The 23334-nt window shown below is 37.2% G+C and overlaps 2 protein-coding genes across 6 annotated transcripts in view; one reads left to right on the top strand and one right to left on the bottom strand.

The window, feature by feature from the left end:
- Window positions 1–19230, top strand: part of LOC128991733 (transmembrane protein 198-like) — a 32368-nt gene extending 13138 nt beyond the window's left edge. The window contains exons 2-7 of one of the 2 annotated variants that reach the window (XM_054414880.1): window positions 10451–10640; window positions 11264–11374; window positions 12730–12948; window positions 13711–13947; window positions 15849–15985; window positions 17562–19230. In XM_054414880.1, coding sequence (XP_054270855.1) covers window positions 10454–10640; window positions 11264–11374; window positions 12730–12948; window positions 13711–13947; window positions 15849–15985; window positions 17562–17714 — 1044 coding nt within the window. In that variant the 5' untranslated portion in view covers window positions 10451–10453 and the 3' untranslated portion in view covers window positions 17715–19230. Of the gene's footprint in view, window positions 1–10450; window positions 10641–11263; window positions 11375–12729; window positions 12949–13710; window positions 13948–15848; window positions 15986–17549 lie in introns of both variants that reach the window. The other variant, XM_054414879.1, reaches the window with a different exon arrangement.
- Window positions 8781–23334, bottom strand: part of LOC128991734 (trichohyalin-like) — a 40222-nt gene continuing 25668 nt past the window's right edge. For 3 of the 4 annotated variants that reach the window (XM_054414882.1, XM_054414885.1, XM_054414884.1), the window contains one exon: window positions 20055–23283. In XM_054414882.1, coding sequence (XP_054270857.1) covers window positions 23226–23283 — 58 coding nt within the window. In that variant the 3' untranslated portion in view covers window positions 20055–23225. Of the gene's footprint in view, window positions 8871–20054; window positions 23284–23334 lie in introns of those variants that run through there. The other variant, XM_054414883.1, reaches the window with a different exon arrangement.

Raw genomic sequence — 23334 nt, 5'->3', positions numbered from 1 at the left:
TTATTAACCATATTGTGGGGTTTTGTTAACTACAGGGCCGTTCAGCAGTGGCCTACAAGGCCGGAGCTGGACAGTTTAGGCATCTGGAAAATTTGTAATAAATATTATTGACTATGGTATGCAAATAGATAACCGTCATTATAATATTCTGATAGTACTATAGTTAGTTCCGGGTGATATCACAGTCCAACTTAACTTCATCGTCATATGCCACGACCTTTACCTTTTGTCATATACGCGTAATGTCATAAAATAAAAATAGTTTAGTAATGCTCATTGACTATTTACTTACTATGGATTTTACAGCCAAAACCCCTGTATTTTTACATACATTTCTGCACTATTTGTACTGTCGACTATTTAAATAATACTACCTAATATGTATCACCAATCTTTAATTATTCCTTTATGTCTAAAAAAGAAACACAGATGGAAACACCGTAGCAAATGTAATCCTGCCTTCAAGGTTAAACATTTCTTTGACCACCCCAACTTTGCATGTTCATACCTCTAGAAACAATTTCGAGACCTGTCAAATATATTTTATATGACCTCCTAATCATTACCACTAACCATCTTATTTGGGTTTGGATAGTTCATAATTTAGATACAATCTGTCCAAACCCTCCACGCAGACTCTCAGCAGACGGTTGGGGTAGGTACATAGACAATGGATATGTTAACACGTGGTTTGTCCCGCAACGGCGCGTCGTCTGCTAGGGCGGGGGTGGGGGTATCGACCAGCGCTAGGGGCGCACCTAGCGGCGTGGTCCACAACTACCAGCATCTCCCGCCTAGCAACAGCAACCCCCTAGCGCTGTGACGTCATGCGGAACTAGGTCATCTGTCACGCTCAGCTGTTTTCAGTTGCCACCCCCTGCCAAACGACCCTGAACGCCATCTCTTTGTTTACATTTTCATCAAGATTTTGATGATAATAAAATCACCCTGGATAATATTACTGAAAATAGTGCTACCTTGGTGTGTTTTTCCATTAGGAAATATTGCGTTTTCTTTACAACCATGACAGTATTGTACGTTGTTTATTATAAACAAAGCAATAAGATTATCATTGAAACGACTTAATCAACTTGAGTTGTTGTCAAGGTCTCGTGACTTGGTTGCAGTTTAATCCGTGTTTTATTATATTTCTTATTAACTCCGTGTTTATGTTTGTGTATTCAAACAATTTTAGTTGAATGAATAATAGACAACAAATTATCTAGATTAGTACAGTATTTTTCTTCATTTGAATCAATTTAATAATGAATAGAAAGTAAACAATGAAAAATATTAAGTTTTTCAAAAAATGATATAGGATACTGAACTTTGTCTGTACTGTATTCAATATTTTGAAGAGTTACCATAAAGTCTATGGCATACAAATAACTACCAAGCTACCAAGAGTACGAGCATATCTACGCTGACAAGATTCAGGCATATTTCCAAAATACATTTTCGAAACTTTCTAAAAAGTGCCTCGCCGTGCATAGTACACATTCTCTTTGAGCTGGTGACTTATCGACGAATTCTTTTCGGAACAGTAACAACGTTTTCGGAACAGCGCCTTTCGGAGCAGTGCCTCACCAGGCACAGTACCCATTTTCTTTGAGCTGGTGACTTATCGACAAATTCTTTTCGGAACAGTGCATTTCGGAGCAGTGCCTTGCCATGCATTGTACACATTCTCAGCTAGTGGCTTACCGACGAATTCTTTTCGGAACAGTTTCAACTTTTTCGGAACAGCGACTTTCGGAGCATTGCCTCATTATTCAAATTATTCTTTAGCAATGCTTTTGAGTCACATTCATTTAGCAATGTCTTTCGATTTCGAGTAACTCATTTCGGAGTTATGCCGCGCACGGGTCTGTCCGGTCCCCAGTCATTAACCCAACTGTACCACAACAACTGTCGTTTGTATCCTTGAATGGTAGAATTAGCTTATATGAGGCAGCTGAGCTGAACGTGGCACCTGCCTGCAGTCAGCTGTCTGAATGTGTTGGTTGTTTTTGTCTTCATTGTCCGTGTAGACTATCGAGGTTTACAATTTTCAAAAGATTTTGGTTTAACCATTGCGTTGAGACAATGTAGTCACAAATAGAGTAGTTTAATACCTTTGCAGTTGTTTTATTGGAGTAAGTATAAGAATTTCTACACGAACATTTCACATTTAGAATACGCCAAAATAGAACAATGTGAAACTTAAAGGGGTTTCATCAAAGCCTAGCATTGAGTCACCAAGAAAGCAATACAATAACACGGATAAAAGGTCATCTATGGTAATACTAAGAGCAATTCATTATTATCAGTGACATTTATTTGGCAAGTTTACAGCGGATCCCTACTATAGTCGTAGGATAAACATAAACGTAAAACCAATTCATGAAGCTTAATGTAATTCGCCGTAGTTTTCTAACAAACACATCTAACATTTCTAACATTCGCATCGATCAAAGATTTAGCAATATTTATCAAATGAAAGTGAGTATTAATTCGCACTAGGGTTTCATGGTTACAGTACATCCATAATTAGTTGACTTATACCATTGATTATGTATGGTTATAGTCAATAGTTATACTCTTCCAATTTATACATATCCGGATTAATGTTGTTTTACTTATATATTATGTTTTCATCGTTGTAGCGGGATTAAATGTGATCACTTCTGTAGTAGTTACATGCAAAGCTGGCTCTAGTAAAAGCAACGTATTTTATATCTTCACACAATAGTAGATATTGAAGCCGATTGACCCAATTGAACAGACACAAAGGAGCAGGATGAAATAGGATAGATGCGGGCGCTTCTGATCATAGATCAACCATTGTTGTGGAATTAAACTAATCGAAAATACTATAGGGAATTTTCCTATGATAATTACGTTGAATGGTCAGAAGAGAGTAAGATGGTGTTTAAAATATCCATACCCATGTGTGAAAATGGTTTTAAGCTTCATATGAGTAAAAGTTAGGTATGAGAAAAATCTTGGATAAAAAAGTAAATAAAAACGGTTAGTGTAAAAATATATTTAAAATTTAGTAAAAATTCCCAGGTAATCCAATTTTATTGGGGTACATTAAGAGGATCGCAGCAGTCCCATATAAGTGTCATACTCTAAAATGATATTGTCTTAAAAATAGACGGGAGTGTTGCTATCGAGTTCGATTCCAGACACATCCACAACACTTTTGTTTGGACCGCTTGTGAGCGTTTGAACACTTTCTCCTGCGAGTCCTCATGTAAAAATTACCGGCTTGGACAACAAAAAGAATAAGAAGACCATATTATGCGTTGTGATCAAAGTGTTTTTCCAACAAAGCCACATGTTTATCCCATTGAAACACGTATATATCAATTATTCTTGCTATCATTCGGCGAATGTTATCACCTTTACGTTGTATTCGGCCATTTACTCATTTCCCAGCTGTACACCAAATACTATGGAATTTTGTATCCAGTGCGAAACAATGGCACAGTTTTAGTTGGATGATTTTGGTTGTATCAAAAAATGTAACCCCAAACAACCAACGATCCAACCATCCAACCAATAGCTCAGTTGGAGGCCATTAAATCGCTACGTGAAGTCTGTAAACACTTTAATTAATCAAACGTTGAACGCAAGATTGAGTTTAATGGCCTCAAGTGAAGGGAAGCTAATGCACAAAACGGCAATTTCTCACACACGCCAAGTTGTAACAGTAAATATTCGAACTGCAGAAATCGCGCTTATTTTGTTTTAGCCTAAGTATTAATTTCTTCATCCAGTAGCCATAAGTTGTAACCATCTATAAGTATAAAAGAGGATGTTTGTATATATATTTGTTTGTTTGTTTGGCAGTGATAAACTCGGACACCGCTCGACAGATTGTAATGAAACTTTCAAGCATTATTAAGCATTATTCAAGGAAGGTTTGTGTGAAGTTTGGTGCAGATCCGCCAAAAGGGCTCCGCCCCAGTGGCTCTGGAGTTTCCCATGTTAACCTTATGAGAAATGGAATTAATGAATCTTAACAGCTAGCTGTTTCAATTAAACAAGTTGGTTATGTTCTATGATGTTCAATAGCATTAAAGTTACAAGGATTACCAACAGGGTGCAGCACTATTATTTCTTTTACATTTATGACAACAGCTAATTTGCAACCAAAAGGTGAGTGAGCGTAGCGAACGAACTTCAACCTGGAGGCGAGTTAGCGTAGCGAACGAGCTAACCTGAAGGCAAGTGAGCGCAGCGAACGAGCTCCAACCTAAAGGTGAGTGAGCGTAGCGAACGAGCTCCAACCTAAAGGTGAGTGAGCGTATAGCGAACGAACTTCAACCAGGACGTGATTGAGCCATGCGAACGAGATCATCTTGAAAATTAAACGTAACGGTACTTAAATTATAAATAGTCAAAGGCAAGACAACGTCTGCCGGGTTCAGCTAGTCTATATATAAAATCGAATGTATGTTTGTTTGTATGTATGTTTGTTTGTTTGTCCTTTATGGACTCCGAAACCGCTCGACAGATTGTAATGAAACTTTCAGGTATTATTAAGCATTATTCAAGGATGGTTTGTGTGAAGTTTGGTTCATATCCGTCAAAAGGGCTCCGCCCCAGTGGCTCTGGAGTTTCCCATATTAACCTTATGAGTATTCATATTTAAATGTAATTAAAGAATCTTAACAGCTGGTTCAACTAAAGAATTTGATTCTGTCATGTTCAGTAGCATTACAAATTTAATAGGTTTACCAACAGGGTGCAGCACTATTATTTTTTTCAAATGTATGACAACGGCTAATTTGCAACCAAAAGGTGAGTGAGCGCAGCGAACGAGCTTCAACCTTACAGGACGTGATTGAGCCATGCGAACGAGCTCATCTTGAAAATGAACGAGCATTTGAGATAAAACCACATTAGGACAGGACGACGTCTGTCGGGCCAGCTAGTAGAATATAAATCTAAATGTTTACATATCGGAAACGGTTTTAATAACGAACGTCAATGTTGTTGAGTTAATTAAATGTCTATAAATAAATTACCGTAATTGGGGATTTTGGCTCACAAACTGTAAGTCCACTTAATTGTAGTTAAGACGAGGAGTAAGTTTACGTTAATATTTTACACTAGATCATATTTTACTTCTTCATAAGCAGGCACAGATCAGTCGTCATAAATGTCTTAATTATTGGTTTAACCATTATCACGAGCTTAGCATATCCGAGTAGCCTTAAATCCGTACCACACAAAAACAACCACTTCATGCTTGCAAATTTCTAAAATAATAATTATAATTGTTTTTAAACAATTTGTATAAATGCTGTCAACCAAAATTTCACGTGTAAGGCCAGTTACAGATATTTCTACACTAAGTCCAGTTTAATATAAACGAGCGTGCTCAACGCTCTCCGCCGCAGATGAGACTTTATTCTCTCACTTCGCTCTCCACTCAAGTGCGTGAGACTCTCTTGACACTCTTTCACCAAGCGTCCTTCACTCTCTTTGAGCTCTTATTGCTAAAACCGGAGCGAGTAGTGTTATGCTTCCCCGAGGGTGATTGCATAATGTTAATTATATGTGAAATATATTATTTGCTCCAAACGTCATGTCATATGAGTTGCTTACAATAGTAACTGATGTAAGTTTATCGTGTTAATCAGCGAAAATAAAAATGCAAAACAAACATACAGTACATACAATAAGTCAGCAGAACCCAAAGGCGTATGTTAAATGATGAGAGAAAACACGTACAATTAAATAATTAATTTTGTGCCTCTGAGTACTGTTTAAGTCTTATATCACCACGTTTTAAGAAATTAAAATACAAAAAGATATCAAGACAAATTAATGGTTCCACACAAAAAAAACAATGGACATATCTTTAGGTTGTACATGATTTTACACAGTAAAATACAGAAATATTTTAATCTTATTAATAATTTGTGGTTATGAACCTCTTTGCCATTCCACATTTGCAAATAAACCAGGATCATGTCGTTCATATTTTTACTAAATCCATTATGATTTTAAGTTTTGCTAGGTATCTGGTATTTTAAGAAACAAAAATGTCGAAATTACCTATATTTTTAATTTTAAGCTTAGATTAGGCCTACACAAACTGTTTGGTACGATCGACGATCACATTATGGGGTACGATACGTGTCGCAGTATCTTTCTAGACCTGCCTCGCTATGATTTTGGTTGTCTTGTTTACCATTTTACAATGGTATCTATTCAAACGAGTACCAACAAACACTCACTGGACCGACTTGTTTTCATAGTCAAGATTACGCAACCAGTATCGACACCTTGCACTTGACCTACTTTGGATTAGATGTTGATATTCACACCATTGGTGTTGTCTTACTGTGATTCAGGAATACGAACCACAGGAGTTACGTCATCGATTGGCAGATGAAGTAAACACCACAAATATATGGACTATATGTAGCCAGTCTTTAAAATTAAAATACAGTAGAATGAGCTTCTCACAACGCACTACTGTCAAAATTCTAGTTGTTGATCGTAGCTTTGGACGGACGCTGTTTTAGTTTTTGGGACAAAACGATGCTACAGTTCACATCTTGTTGTGCATTTAACTTGGTTTGGTTAAAAATTTTCCTATTCCGACGGAAATGGGGGACTGACACCTTCGGCGCTTCAAAATGTGTTCTATAACAGGACACAGCTGATTGAATGATAACGAGATGTTTTATTCTACGATAGTCAAAGAAATATTCTGCTAAATTTCATTATTTCGTACTGGCAGAATCGAGGTAGCCTTTGAAAATGAAAATGTTTAACATTGATGGTTAAATTGTCACTCACAGTGGTTTTGATGAATTTTCTCATACTATTCGAAAGAAGACATTTTGGTCTTGAACTTGACCTTAACGTGACTTTGGGCCTAGGTTTTTATTCTCAAACTGACCTGTCCACAGGCTTATCGCTTGAATGTGATGTCTACTTCAGGCAATGGTAAAATTTTCCGCTCCATTATTTTAACTTAAGCCATATAAAGTACAATTGTGGTATATAAAGGAGTGGCCTACACATTTTGATAGATATTTTCAAAACACAAACACCAAATTTCCTAGCAGTTTTGATTCATTTCCTCAGGCCTACTGTTGGGAAGAACACTCACGGTCTTGAACTTGACCTTAACGTAGAGACCCACTAGGAAGTGATCGTTGGTTTAGAGAAAGTAAACGATCAGGTGGTGCGTCGCAGTCACAGGTGCTTGCTTGACCTAGTGACTTCCGGCGCCGGGAAACGGAAGTAACACCGTATCCACTGCCTCCTGAATCTCACCGTGTCTGTGTCGCCCACCCTGGCGGTAAAATGATAACCGGAAGTTTAGGGTGGGTGGGTAACTGGAGGAGATAAGTTTAAAATCTTTGAGAGGGTTTCCCACTGTTTTTGTGCAAAGATTTTGGATTTGAAATAATTTATTTTGATTGCTTACATAATAATTTTATTGTTGTTGTATTGCAAGTTTGTGATAAGGTTTTGCGAGGTTAATTGTAAATATTATGTAGCAGCGGCTACACTTGCCCGATTCGGTCCGGTCCGGTTCGGTTCGGTCCGGCCCGAATTTGTGAGGGGTGGCTACACTTGTACGAATCGTTTCGGTACGGCCGAAAGAGGTAGCTACACTTGTATGATATTTTGGAAGACACACACGAGCAATGGGCACAAGTACAGCAATACAGAACGTGTTTATTCAGGATCGATTAACCGAATAGGCACGGCAGGCACGTGCCTAGGGCGCGAGGCAATTGGCTTTTTTAAGGGGTGCCAAAAAATGAAAAATTAAAAAAAATTGTGGTTGTACTTGCATGCAATCTCGGTAAACTTCCTATAATCCCTCGCGGCCGTGTAGACATTGTAATCGTCTCCGAATATTGCGACAAAATTCAGACTATTTTCAGCGGTCGTGTAGACATAATTATCTTCTTCCATGATCGAGGCAATATATGAACATAATTGCCTAAATTCTTAGGCCTATATCCTACAAATAACTATTTTTCCTAATTGAATTCATCACTTTCGTAGCCGAGTTCTCACGGAACCACCCGATCCTCATCCGAAATTCGGGAGTAGGTGGCTACACTTATCGGATTCGGTCCGGTCCGCCCCGAATGCTTCCGCCAAAATGCGGATGAATGCTCCCTGGACGATTGTTCCGCGCCGAACCGGACCGTACCGGACCGAATCGGGTAAGTGTAGCCGCCTCCATTTAAAAACATGGGAAGCATTGTTCCGCATTTTGGAGGACCGGACCGAACCGGACCGAATCGGGTAAGTGTAGCCGCTGCTTTAGGGGGTATCCTATTCACAACATTTCATTATGCTTAGAGGCCCAGGATCACTTATTGAAATAAATGGTATAATATTATCCATCATCCTATTGTTTGGTGACGGGATTAAAATATCTGGGGGTTAAAATGTCATTTCACTCAAATTTAGGTCGTCGGTAAACATAAAAACACGCTTGTAAAACATGAAACATGAAAAAAATTCTTACGCAGTGATAATTATATGGTTGACAAATTATATACATTTACAATAGAATATTTTGAATCACGGATCAATGTTAAATGTTGTACATATAGAAACATAGGATATGATTAAACTACAAAAGGTGATGGTGTTCTTTTAATTTTTGATGAGAAGCCAAACACACTCTACTTACTTGTTAAATAAATCAATGAACGTGCTTAACTTATTCACAGCTCTTACAACAGGTGTTTGGATATGCAGGGGTTAAAGGATAAAGAACATTTAGAGAACCTATCCCATTTTGGACCAAAGTTTAGATAAAAGAATGAACATTTCCTCCCAACAATTTTAAGGTAGTTGGACAATCTGAGTCCCATTGAAGCCAGCACCTCCTGAAAAAATCCATAAATTAAATTGCTATAGTAGTAGGTATTGATAATAAACATTTTACATTTATAGCATGGTGGCACAACTCCGACGGTGAATCAGTACTAAAGAGTATTTGATCAAAATTTTCAGTCAGATGGACTAATTTATATTTTCCAATTTAAATTCCATTTAGAGTATGAGGGAAGGCTGACCTCTGAGGGCCAAAGAGGTCCAAGTGGTTTTGTTCAAATCCCAGTTTGCTTTTTTTAGAGATAATTTAAAAATAAAATTCATTCTGTTACTAATTAGAGTCACCACTCAAAAAACAAAAACATATTCCTCAAATGACTAAATCTTATGAACTGTGTTTATTTTAAAGTAAATTTTTAACAGGGTCAATGACTACAGAGAAATAAGCTAACTCCTGTTTGAAACAGTGATCCAGTGCACTTATCCAGATAGGTGTTGTCAAGACAGGACCACTTTGCATACACATTACACTCACACAGGTCTGTGCAGGATGTAGGCGTGGCTCAATCAGCTGATTGTGGTCATTTGTATGGAACAGCTGAGCTTACACTGACCACATGGTTATCTGTGGTCTGATAAACAATAATAAATGGATGTGTTAGGGGGTTTACTTACATATAAACCGTATGCTTAACATATGCAAGTAATTTGTAGTGAAACGTTGGAATACAGATAACAGCATCCTGTAGATAACTGGAGATTGTGTTATGTCCATTCATTTGTTGGGATTGAGACAGATGTTAAGATGAGTGGGAATTTGCGTTTGAATGTTCTTGATCTTGGAAGCAGTGGACATTTTGTTCAGTAGAAATTTATTGCTGCCAAACATTTAACTCACAACAGTCACTAAAACTCTTTTCAAAACGAAATACCTTACAAATATAATTCTAAAGAGGGAAAAACTTAATGATTTTTTTAACGTACACACTTAGAACAGAACTATGAGTACATTCTAATCACTCTGATGGTGACAATCTAATCATTGTACAACTTCATAAATATGCGATGTTATATTCATAAGACTATTGTCAATCAATGATCATTTACACTGTCCAAACACTTACAATTCAATAAATTACCAGTTTTAAAAAGAACTATGTTTACTGCAGTCACACCTGTCCTTCATCATTGGGCTTTTAATTAGTGCTTTAGAGGTTACATCCCATGATATGCACACTTATTTTGTTGATAAAAATATCAGCTGTATTAAAAAGCATGTTTTCCATATGCACGGTACCAAAACAAAACCGAAGATATAAACTGGGGGACTGAGAACTATGTATGTGTGTGTGTGTGTGGGGGGGGGGGGATATTTGTCACCGAGGATGGCCGGTGCCGTAAAGATAACTGGTTAGCGTATATGTCATCGCAACGAGAAAACGCTCAAAGATGTGTTCGTTTTACTGTTGCAGATCACAGACCGCTTATTGTAGTCATCTTTCGTACTTAGTCAAATGTTATCTAGTTTTATCACCGTCTACAAGAATTCTGATAGTTAGAATGTTCGTCTTGATTATAAAATGATAACTTAACTTTGATTATAAGATACTTTACGTTATGTTCAATGTTGCAGGGCATGTCTGCCGACAGTCTGGTGCCGGTGGACCGGGGCGTAGAGTCGTCTCCTCCCCCCCTGCCAGGGGCTCCGGGGGTGGTGCCTACGTACCCTCAGCGCTGCCATGCCATCGACTACAACTACGACCTCATCCCTGCCGTCATCTGTGCCATGTACATCGTCTTTGGCATCGTCTACAGCCTCTTTGGTGAGTGAGAAATGCCTCAATGTTCAGCCAAATTATTAAAATTAATTTTCTGCATTGTCAAACCACCACAGTAAAAGAAAACAGTACTTTAGCTGTAGAAAAATATTGGATCAATCGGTACCTACTTTTGTCCACCCCACCACAGGACTTAGTTCTCACTGGAACTAAAAGACCAGCAGAGAGGATTTCAAGTGTGGGGAAACTGTGTTTTGTGCAGCACTCTAAAACAATTAAAACAATCAGAAATTGGTGCAGGTTCTTAAGTTAAAATTCTAGCAAGTTCAGACAGCAAGGTAAAGGGGGTCGTCTCCACATATCCACTGTGGTTTACACAGTCACACCACACAGAATTGTCCTACGACTTCAATGCACCGATCATCCACAGTGGATAACATCAAAGGCAGGTAATTCAATTTTGGATAAATGAGACTACTACACTTTCTTTTGCGAATATGCTGAAGGAGGCTTCATTGAGCTCTCCACCTTTTGAAATTTTCCAATCATTTCAAATTACGTTTCAAAGATCACAAAAGTTTCTAAAGGAATACACCTACATGTAATTACCACTAATTCTGTGCCTCAACGGTGTAAAAATACAAAGTGTTATGTGTAACATGTTTCAGGTTACCGATGCTTCAAGGCTGTGATGTTCCTAACAGGGTTCATCTTCGGCTCAGTGATCATCTACATGATCTGCATACAGGACAAACTCTTGCCCCCTTACGCTAATGCAGGTAATACATCGACCAATCTGGACTCATGTGATTCTTGAGTGACTTGAAACTCTTTTTCCTCAAAATTAAAAGGTTCTAATTCTATTTGATACAACTTGATGAGTGGATGTGTTCAGTTAGAAGGTTTGCAGGTTTGATTCTGAGTTAAGTCAGAAGCCTTTGATGGTTCAAAACTGGACCGCTGTCCTTGTTCATTGGGCTTTTAATAAGTGGTCCTCGTTAAAAGTCCCGCTGATCTTAGCCGGTAACATAGCTGTTATCTCATTCATTCAATGCTCACACTCCACTTGGCTTTGCTTTTAAATACACACAGTGTGATGGTGTAATGATGTAATCTAATAAACATCCTGTATTGTACAACAAAGTTAAACCATTTTCACTATCATTGGTGTTCTCTATACTTCTTTCTACCTAACTCAACTCTGAAAATTTACAACATTTAAAAAAATTTGAAATATAATGGGTCAGATTTGTTTAAAATTAGAATGTGAACAAGTTAAGTTAGAGGAAGATTGATGAAAAGGAATTTCGTTCAAAAATATTTTTTGTAGTTTTGGTTTCAATTTCAAAATCAATAAATAATTTTTATTTCTAACAAAATATATACTTTTGAAATATATTTAAATAAAAACCATTAAGTTTTGTCTACAAAGTGAAGAAAGAACCGGCCTGACAAGGTCTATTGAAATGACCTTTGAAGTGCACCTCTGCTCTAGTTGAAGCAATTGGGCCGTCTCGCTACTTTATGAACTGTGCAAAAATAGGAGTGTTGCCTAGTGGTTAGCGTCTCTGACTTTAGTGTGAGAGGAACAGATTTGATTCACAGCACATCCACAAATCATATAAGTTAAGACCATAAAAAGAGAGTAAACGTAAAGAGCGTAAGCGTACCTCTACTATACTTAAAAAATGCCTTTATTTTAAAATATTATGGACATAGTTGCAATTTAAGCTCAAAAAATTGTGGAAAAGTAAATAATGTTGTAGTGTTTATTGTTTGACTATTGATGTATGTAGAAATTTTATCTGTTAAATAAAGCTGTGAATAAACCCAAGAAACACTGTTATTGTGGTTCTACTGTACTTTCAAATGTACAGGTTGATTGTCAGTGACGGTTCCAAGGGGGGCTATAGGGACTAAAGCGCCCCATGTACTCTGAAAATGTATATTCAAACATACATTGTGTCATAAAAAGTAACGTTTTTGGATAGAGTTCTAGACATTGAAAATGGCTTTTAAAAGTCACCGAATGGCTTTAAAAACAGCAAAATTTCCAAGGGAGAACCCCCAAACCCCCCTCCTGGTGATAAGGTCCTAGGAAGGCAACTGATAGTTGTCAACTAAATGTTTGCAGGCATGGCGCTGAGTGCGGGTCTACTACTAGGCCTGATCACAATGCTCGTCCAGTACGTCGGACTGTTCATGACTGGGTTCCACACAGGGTTGTTTGTAGCCATTGCATCTCTAGTGACCACAGAGCAAGTGTCTCACCCCCCCACCCTCCTCACCACGGCTGGCACCATGCTGGGCTGTGGTGTGCTGTTTGCCGTCCTCAACCTGCAGTGGCCCAAAGGTAAACGAGAAAGTTGACAATGTCATTATTTTGCTACAATCATTCAAAGTTAGGGGAATGGAGGTACAAAGTTCTAGTATTTGTGTTCTTAAGCTGTTGACAGTTCTTGAACCCCATTTAATTTTATAATGCTCATTAATTTTTGGATACTAAAAACATTCCTTCTATATGAACCAGCTATTATAGGTCGGCCGGACAGATAGCGACCTGCACAAGGATTCATCGCACATGTAAGAGGTCACATTCCAAGCGGCCGACCTGTAATAGCTGGCAGTGTTGTCTCAGGAACATAGTTAGTTGAATGACCCACAAATGAGTGTGCTAAAACATTCCAAAATTCTATTCCTCATTTAAATTTTGTTTAACTGCAATAGTTAATATCACGTTTACAATAATATCAGTTTAGAGTGCTTAAATATTTTGCGTATTTAACAGAAACCAATAATATACATCAAGGTCTTCCGTCAGTGGCTCTCAATTTAATTAAACTACATATTTTTTCCCCCAAAACTGGTAAAAGACTCTGTCAGTATACAGTATATGGTTAATTCATAAGTATTAATTCCTAGAAAGATTTTATTTTTACAGAAATTTGTAGGCATATTTTTAAGTTAAGGAACTATGTTGGGCGAGTCTTACTTTTAGGATGCAGATTGCTATAATCACTCCTCAAGTAACTTACAGATAGCTGGGGAGTAAAGTTTCAGCCAAATCAATCACAATCACTTGTAGTAAATCTCTAATGGTCCTTTAATGTTACAGCATTCACAGTGCTGGGCACCAGTGTCTACGGTGGAGCCATTCTCTCAGGAGCCTTGGACTACTTCATAGAGAAGCTGATGATGGTGCGGTGGGTCTGGGACCGCATCACTCTACGCCAGTCTCCTGCCCAGCCATGCTGGTTCAGCTGGGCAGTGCTAGGCCTTTGGCCGAGTGTGGTCGTGTTCGGACTCATCGTCCAGTTCGCAATCACTGGACGTGGTATTCACCATCAACAGCGTGAGTTTAAACTTATTAGCATTTCTTGAGAATCTGTTCCATTGGTGTTTCATCCTCCAGACAATACAATCTGCCTAAAGGACTTAGCATTGTGTAAGGCGGGTTACACACCGGTATCGCGGATATGATGTTGCCGATATTTTTCGTGCCCGCGACATGCCCCTCGAAAACCAACTTATGTTATCTTATGGAGCTTTACACACCAGTGTCGCAGACACGTTGCCTGCGACTCGTGTCGCAGACACGTGTCTCGAGCGAACCAACCGGTCGGTGTTTGGACAGACATGTCTCGTGTCTCTTGGGCCCGCGCATGCGCAGAACACGTTTCTAGTAGTTTTTGCGCTTTATTACTTAATTTATTGCCTTATGGTGTGAAATGTAGTATTGTGATATTAAATACTTCAATTTACACCATAAGGAAATTACGTAAGTACTGTAATACAATTAATTACAATGTATTTTGGAAAGATTACCATGAAGTTATCTTTAATGTTTTTGTAGAAAGAACAACAGCAACAACACATCATCTTCTTATGACGATGACATTATTTAAAGTGATGAATGTTGTGATTCCTTCACTCTCATGTCGCCAGCATGTGCCTCTTCCATGGTTGTATTTTATTTAGACATCATGTCCGCGACATCAGAAATATCGGCAACATCATATCCGCGATACCGGTCTGTAACCCGCCTTAGATTTATGGCCTAAGTTTGTCTCAGTTGTTTGCAAAGCTCGTGCATTAATCGCACCAAAGAGTTCCTTAATTGCGCAAAGCCCTCAAAGGGTTCCCAAAATATGTTCTAGTTGTGCCAAGCACAATCCAGGTAGGGGTGAGTTACCGGCAGAAGGAATGTCCTTGTTTACGTGTCATCCTAACCTTACCTAACTTAACCTACTTAAGTATACACTCAAAGTGGGCCGCCACTTGGCGCAGTTAATGAACTTATCGGGTGGCTCCCTGGAGTATTTGGCACAATTCAGGAATACCCGACTACCTGACTCAGGTCATTTGGCGCAATTAATGCCCACCCAGTTGTTAATTATGTTTTTTTATTCAATCTTTAAGATAGTCTCATTAAAACATGTAGCACGATTTGTTGATTGTACGTGTACATTATACTTAACTGAAGTAAAAATGAAATATCTGGATGCTCATACTAAGCCTCACTATGGTACTAAGTTTGGCGTTCAGTGATATTTTTCAATCTAACTTCAGTGACAGTGACTTCTGTTTCACGTTTGCCATACAGTAAGCTATGTACAGTATTTAAAATGGCTCTTTCAGCAATACTATCCTCCACAAAGTCATTACATGCAAAACACTACTTATTTTTTTCTTAAACCCACTTACTATCCAGGGAATTAAAATCATACCCAAAGTCAAAATCCAAATTAATAATTATATGTCAAAATCTATGAGGAGTGTAAATTTACAGAAATAAGTAAAGTAAGTGCTTTTGTGAGCGTCGTATGAGGACAGTTGACAACATCCACATGACAATATACATGCTTTTCAGGAATGTTAATGATATGACTATCTCCCATAAGCCCTGTTAATGGGGAATTGAGTGGTAATAAGGGTGGAAGGGTTTTAAAAATATTTTGCCAGCATGGCATGGTGGTGTATTACTGGAGTAGTGAAGTGAGTGAATCATCATGTAACGTAGAATGTGAACTTGGAATGGAGTTTAGAGTCATAACTTAGATGCAAAATTCTTAGATGTTTTATTAAACAAAGTAGTGCATGAGCGATATATGTTATAATCTGACATGTCAATAAAGGCCTAAAGCCTACATGTCCTAAGCACAAATGAATAAAGATGTTTTGAATTGAATAGAATTGAAATATACTAAAAGTTTGGTATTGGTGATTCTAATTCACGGTAAATTTATTTGGTAGTATTGCCTGTGAAGCATCCCAATCGCCACGGCAACGTCCCTAAGCCGCGTACGCGAGAACAGAGGGCGGAGCTACGACAGAAGAAGTACCGATACTTGTATCAAGTACGGACTGCTCATGGCGATGTCATAAGTCAGGTGAGTCTAAACTTAATTAAGATGTGAAACAAATATTAAATTCCAATCCGAAATGGGGGGTTTTTAAATAAATTTCCCCATTGCAGTGAAGCTGAAGGAACTAGATTCATAATAAAAGGGAATTAAATTTAACCTCATAATAGTACAATTATCTAACCTTAATTATCTGCTGGCAGAAAGCTCGAATAACCATTAAGGACATTCATTGGAAACACGTTTATAATAATTAAATGCATGATATCATTCCGCTGGCTTAAATTTATAATTTCTTTGATTTAAAGAACATATGAATTAATGTAGGCCTACAGAACTTGACAATTTTACTAATTGGCATGGATTAAAATTGTAATTTAATATTTTTTTGTATTTTTTAATTGTTTTGAACAGTGAGACCTTTTTAATCCATTGGTTAAAAATGTTTAAACTGCCTAAGGGGTACAAGATCTTGTATCTCAGCACACTCAGCTTTTTTTGTACCCAATTGCAGGATTAAATACGTTAATCTTGTATTTTTAATTCCAGTATCCAAGTAAAACTTTGGCAATGTGTAAAAAGGAATAGCAATATATATCTGTTTGAACGAGTTCTCATAGAACACACTAAAGCGAGTTTGTAGCATGGAAACAGTTATGATAACAGAAATGGAGGTCATTAATAAATTAAGCTAAGTTTGAAAATGTGGATTTTAAGTTTGACAAATTTGTTTCTAAAAAGAAATGGTGCAGAACTAATTAAAAAAAATTAAGTTTCACGGATAGAAATATGTCAAACATTGCTTTTAACAACCATTAACTGTTAACAGTCAAGAACAAACATTGGTAGAAAATGAACATCACTTTTCATTATCAAATCCAACCAGTAAAAACCGCAGTTGGTACTTGGAGTAGAACACTTTTTCTAGGCTTTAAATAATTTTCTGTTAAAACGTTCAGCGCAGCAGGCATTCCAACAGGCGCTTGTCAATGGCGACGAGGCCCGGGCGAAGAATCGGCGTGGCACCGTAACAGCGAACGCAATTGGCATTCAAATATTTCAATCTGACGAATAACAAAAGAGCAGCGGTGATTGTACTACGTTACCCCGAGATTGGACAAAGTTCCATAAAACACCCAAAGGTAGCAGCACTGCCTGGATCAGTAGTCAGTGGCTTTGTAATGTGGCTTGAAGAGAGAAAATCCCTGACACCGGGACGAAAGCATTGTCAGACGGGATTTTTCTACAAATTTTAGTACCAAACTATATACCAAAATAAAGCTCACATTCTAAGCTACAGGCTAGCAACGATTTAACGTTCCCCTGCAATTGCTGAGCTCAAACTGAACTAATGTAGTGGGGGTTGCGCAACTACATCAATTGATATAGGCCAATAGGAGCGCTAATTGATGTAGTCAGTACTGAACGTGTTAAGCACTGAATATTCCATAAGTTTAATCACAAAACTTTCTTGTTTCCGTGAATCTAACATCCCTCAAAACGTTGTCTTGCACTAACCACCATTTTCATTTACTGCTTACCTCCCTTCCTAATGAACATTATTGTAATTGTTTATTGTTATTAATGACAGAATTACGTCCAGGCTTTGCAGCGTAAGGTGATCGGCGGCGGCGGAGGAGTGGGGGAAAGCTCTACATTACAGTCCGACGCAACACATCTGACGATCCTGCCCGACGCAACGACTGCGCACTTCGACGACGATATACAGCTCGACCCGAGACTCCATTATCGATAGTACGGCCGTTAGCAACGCCCTCTGATGGTGAACTATCCACGTCCACAGCGAAACCGAGAGCTTCAGTTAACATGTTAGGCAGCCTGAATATTAAGGGATATTTAGCTTAAATATATTGTGTAAAACAGATTATACAGAAATTATTGCAAAATTGTATTGGAGGGATGGATTGATACATTTGTTTACCATAAGGGTGAATTTATGTCACTGCTACACCATAATCTTTTACATGCTTTAGCAAAGCAATTTTAAACGAGAACTAACTATAAGTACTTCTGGTATGGTATTATAATCTTCAGACTTGCTTTGTATTTTGGTAAATCATTAAAATAACTGTAAAGTTTGTTTACAGAAATGTGAAATTCATAAAACGCAAAAGATGATATGTTTCTAAAAAAATTGTAAATTATTACAACGCAGAAATTTTTCACCATTATATCTAGCAGGATCTTAATTATACATGATGTGTATTATATATTCCCATGGTTTATTGTGATATATCGGACAGTGTACTGTGTTGATTTTGTTTGATGTACATAAAATGTGTCCATTTGTTAGGTTAGTTTTGTATTATGTAAATTATTATCAAATCATTTATGCTTTGCTGTAACTCGTGCTTTGTATAGATATAAAAATTATCATATTTAAAGAGAGTAATTTCAGTTATAAATATTATGGAACTGAATAAACAGGAAAAATTGATTAAAATTCATACAAGTTTTTAACATTTTATTAGTAGAAGTCAGACAAATGGTCTTTGAAAAATATAATAAAAAAATAGAAAAAAGAAAAATAGTAAGTTAACATCACTTTTGGGGAAATCTGTAGCATAATGAACAAATCACTACAAATTGTAATTTCTAACACAAATACACGGGTTTGATAAAACTTTTATTGTAGCATGCATATTTTTGGCTGTGTTAGTATTATTGTAAATTACCTTTGAACTTAGTAATGTTAGAAGCAGGTTAGTGAATACATAATGTTAAGCTCACTTCGAGTTATTCTGTTGTGAATAACTATCTCAATTTTGTATTAGTTGCAGGCCATGTCAAATCTTGTATTTATTGTACAAAGCTGAACTGTATAAAAAGAAGTAGTTGTAAATCCTAGAATGATTTTTCTGTTCTTAAGTGAAAAGCTCCTATACAGAAAGCCTACTGTGTGATTAAATAGGGTTTGTAGAGACAGACATGTCTACAAATAGTAAAAACAAAACAAGATTTAATTTCCTATTGAAATAGAGCTAAACAACATCCTATTAGTTTTAAATTGTGACAACTTGTATAATTTTAAGTGTTGATTTTATGTATGAAATTAGTTTTAAGCAAAGGACTTGTGTTATTAAAACGTTTTGTTTGCACAAATTAAACATATTTTTTTATTTGTGAAGAAAAAGCACACACAACTCATTGCGTATTGATCATAATTTTGTAGATTTGTACATTTTGAAAGGTGCTCTATTGATGTGATTTCTATGGCCAATGTTATTGCATTTTTTCATTAAATTATATATATTTAACATATTGGTTTTGATTTTTCCTGAGTAAACTTTGGATGGAGGATAAGGTCTGTATTCTGGACCGACAGATATGTCATACTAAATTTTTCAGATTTTAAACTCACAACAAGATGCTTGTGACTAAAGCATGGTTGAATAGGTTAGGTTAAGAACTATAGTTGAACAATCGTCTTGGTGAGCGTCCGGGCTGAAAAATTAATTTACAAATACTAGTTTGATTGGTTCAATAAAAACTTCAGGGCCAATCACCTTGATAATTTAAACTAGGCTGTAAAAACAAAACTGTAATAACTAAATAATTCAAACTGTATACAAAAAATAGCTCAAAACTACACACAACGAAATGCATTCCAGGACTAAAAACTGGGTGGTGTGTAAGCGTTCTTTTGGTAACTTAGTCCACTGAGCTATAGACCCGTTTTTTCCCTGGGCAGTGGCAGTATTTTTTTCCATTTGTTTGTGTCGTAAGAGCCGAATCCCCTCAACTACAACCCGGTACCTCATAATTTAATATACCCGGGCCCCATGGTGTAGGCCGGAACATACGCACCAACCTAGAGTGGCAGCAGCTGGACACAACCCGGGTAATAATTTGTCACCCGGCAATGTGAAGTGAACATTCTCATAAGCTCAATCAGTTGACTACAAATATTTGTCCGGCCAGGCGAGATCGTGTAGAGTGAAAGGACTGTAAGAAAAGAATGCTAAGATTCTGACTACTAAGGTATATTCAGGCTCTACCGTGCTAGTATTCGGTAATAATTACTTTTCACCCACAAATCTTATTTCATATAAAATAACATTTATTATATCTTGAACACCTTTGTAACAGAAATTATAATAAATAGTATGGCAAAAAACTAAGTAGATCTACTTATTGTTAATATGGTAACACTGATCATAAAAACACAATCTAATTGCATATACACATAACATTAATACACAACAAACTTGAACATCTGTATAAAGCCCTCATACATAAGGCAATTTGGTCACCTGTCGATGGGCGATTAGATTGCCGGCAATCATATCGTCGTTGGAAACACATTTTTTACCCAAGCTTAAGCTATCAGTCAGGCAATGCGATGTGGCAATTTAAATTGATCAGTGTGAGAACGGAGCATGAAGAGGTAAGCTGCTGTAGCTGTAATAGTGTTTGTTCATTGTTGTGGAAATTAAAAGAACAAAGGGTTTGGCACAAAAAGTATTTTGAGAATAGACTCAAAATTAGTGGTTTAAGAAAGGGTGTGTAGTTGGGGTCTAGTGACGTATCCCTTTTAAGGTCATTAAGTAAGGAAAATCCAGACCATTACAAAAACTACCTTGGAATATCTGAAAATCATTTACGTCACCTCCTGTGTTTAGTAGAGCCTTTTTATGGAAGTCACTTGAGTAGTGCAGACAATCAGCGCAGAAGAATGCATTGTAGCTACGTTATAGCTGCGGGCAGGAGATTTGAAGATTTAAAGTGTTCTGCTGAAATTTCTTCACACAGTTTAGGAACAATAATTTCAGCAGCTTGTGATGTCATTGTGAAAGTTCTGCAAAACCTAAAACTCACATGACACATCAATCAGAAATCAGTGCAAATTCGCCGGGAGAATATTCCTCAATTGTTCTGCCCCACAAACTTGGCAATCTAGTCGTCCGAGGATCTCCAAATCACTGCCAGGGAAAATCGAGCAATCAGGTGGGGATGACAAAATCGCTGGCAATCCGATCAAAACACTCACATTGGGCGATATTTAGGCAATAAGGTTGCTGAAGATCTAATCTCCCATCAACAGTATGACCAAATCGTCTAATGTATGGGGGGCTTCAAGTTTCAAATAAATGTAAACTTCGTCAATGGCATAATAAATCAGTCTCAGCTAACAGCAAATAACAATAAAAAGTAACAAAATACCATAATAATTAACAATACAAAAGCCATAAATATAAAAACAACGTAATCATATTCCTTTTTTAGGTGGGTAACTTAAATCCTACATTGACTCTCCAACTCAGTAAACCTAACTTGGCAACAATTGAATACAAGTTTTGCAGACTTATTAGTTAATACAACTATACACTTATTATTTGTACTGGAACTGGAATGTACAAAACCAGTCATTTGTTAACTTATGCTAAAATTTGTAATAAATATTTTGAAATGAAAAACTAATCCAAAGGTTAAGTTACTAAGGTTGTTTAAGTTACTCAAAACACATCAAGAATGAAATTGGGATTTTGTGTTTGCTGAGTATTCTATTAACTTATTTAATTATAAAAAAATACTTCTATGGCATAACATTTTAAGTATGCATACTAACTAGGGAAGAATGGCTTGGTGGAAAGAGGCTCATCCGTATAAGAACTATAAGGACTGGTAAGATTGGGAGGTCCTGGTGCAGGCGTGGTTATATACCCGAAGGAGCTGGCATCCTATGGGAGTACACCCAATAGTTATCCAAGAGGAAGACACTACTATTTTGGTTTGTGCTCCAGAAAATCTCGTTAGGAGATCAGAGACAACAGAATTTGTATTTATACTAAAAGTGCAACTTTGACAGCTCTCAAACTCAAATGAATCTTACTCACTCGTGCGGGAATGTCTTGCCTCCGTGTCAGTATTGGGTTGGAGGAATGATCTGCTTCTTTGAGTGGACATTCAGGAATTGAGACTGGCAATTTTGCTTCGGCAGCATCTTTGTTGGGTCCACCACCTTTCTAAGGCATCTCCCTTGCCATGGCTGAAGCAGCCCCTTCTAAGGTCTTTGCACACATTCAAAACGGGCATTCTAGGGCTGGATAGGCGAAGAATTAGACCAACAGTGGAACTGATTACTGGACACGGTCGGTTCAGAAAACATCTACAATGGATAGGCGACATATAAGGCGTCAATAGATGCCTTTAATTATATTTATTGTTCTTACTGTGTGCTTGAATCAATTACTCCAAAATTGTGTAATTTAAATTGCTGGGATTTTTCACAGATCTTTTTTGTATAAGCCAAAAAGAGTTTAGAGAATCATCACGAGACCCCGATATTGTAGGAGAGGCCAAAAGCAGAAGGTTGAGGTGGGTCCACCCTATATTGAGGAGAAATGAGGAGAGCTTGTTGAAGAAGGTACTAAGAGGAGATCCGAGGGGAATGAGACCAGTAAGAAGACAAAAGGCTAGGTGGTGGGATCAAGTCCGGAAAGATATTGAAAAAATGAGACTAATAGAGGAAGATTCGGAGGACCGAGAGAACTGGCGACGTGTTGGCGAGGCAAGTACCAGCTTGGGTACAAGATGCCAAGGCAGTAAGTAAATAAACCGAAAGGTAATTTAGCGTTAACATAATTTTGAGAGTCTTTGTTAACAAGTTTAGTTTAAAACAGGCTACTATAGTTTAAGATCAATGTTTAAAGTGTTTGAGAAAATACTTATATTGGATATTACCATTGTAAATCCAAGCATTGGTTTTAGATGTTACATACACTTCTTACCCAATTGTATAGTCTGCAATATAAATTATTGTGTTTCACAACAGCACACTGAGGTTGACTCAATTATTTTCTCCAGTTTAAAGGTATATTTTACGTTGTGAGCTTAGTCCTCAAATTATAGGTCTACTATCCGAGCATAATAAATAACTTACAAAAATTTAAGTCGGTTAAACAGAAAATAAGTAACAAACATCAACTCTCCACACGCACCAGACAGAAACCCCTTGAACAATGTTTTCCAGCTTAAATGCTAAATCTATAACGGATAATTTAATGCAATATTATGTAACTTAGTGACCATCAACAATATTACATAGCGTACAGTTTATAATACTGTATATTTCAAAACATTTGATCCTGAAGCCGTGTTTAAACAAGGCCAGCAAGCAGACTGGTTATCTCGGGTAACTTAAAACACATTAACTGTCTTTTGTAAACAAAGCTTATATAAAACTGTAAATTTATCTTACTCATACAAGAGACGAACCATCAAAATAACACACGTAATCCATGACTTAGGAGGAAGTACTGTTGGCACTATGTAGTTCAGTTTTCAATGTTATGGCAAGAAACCTATAACAAAGTAGAAATTAGTTGAATGAAACTAACATTAACTAGCATCTA

This window comes from Macrosteles quadrilineatus, unplaced genomic scaffold (assembly GCF_028750875.1).
Source record: "Macrosteles quadrilineatus isolate MER2022 unplaced genomic scaffold, UCM_ALF_1.0 Scaffold_4__1_contigs__length_99947679, whole genome shotgun sequence".
Classification (NCBI taxonomy): Eukaryota; Metazoa; Arthropoda; class Insecta; order Hemiptera; family Cicadellidae; genus Macrosteles; species Macrosteles quadrilineatus.
This window is presented reverse-complemented; position numbering and strand designations above follow the sequence as displayed.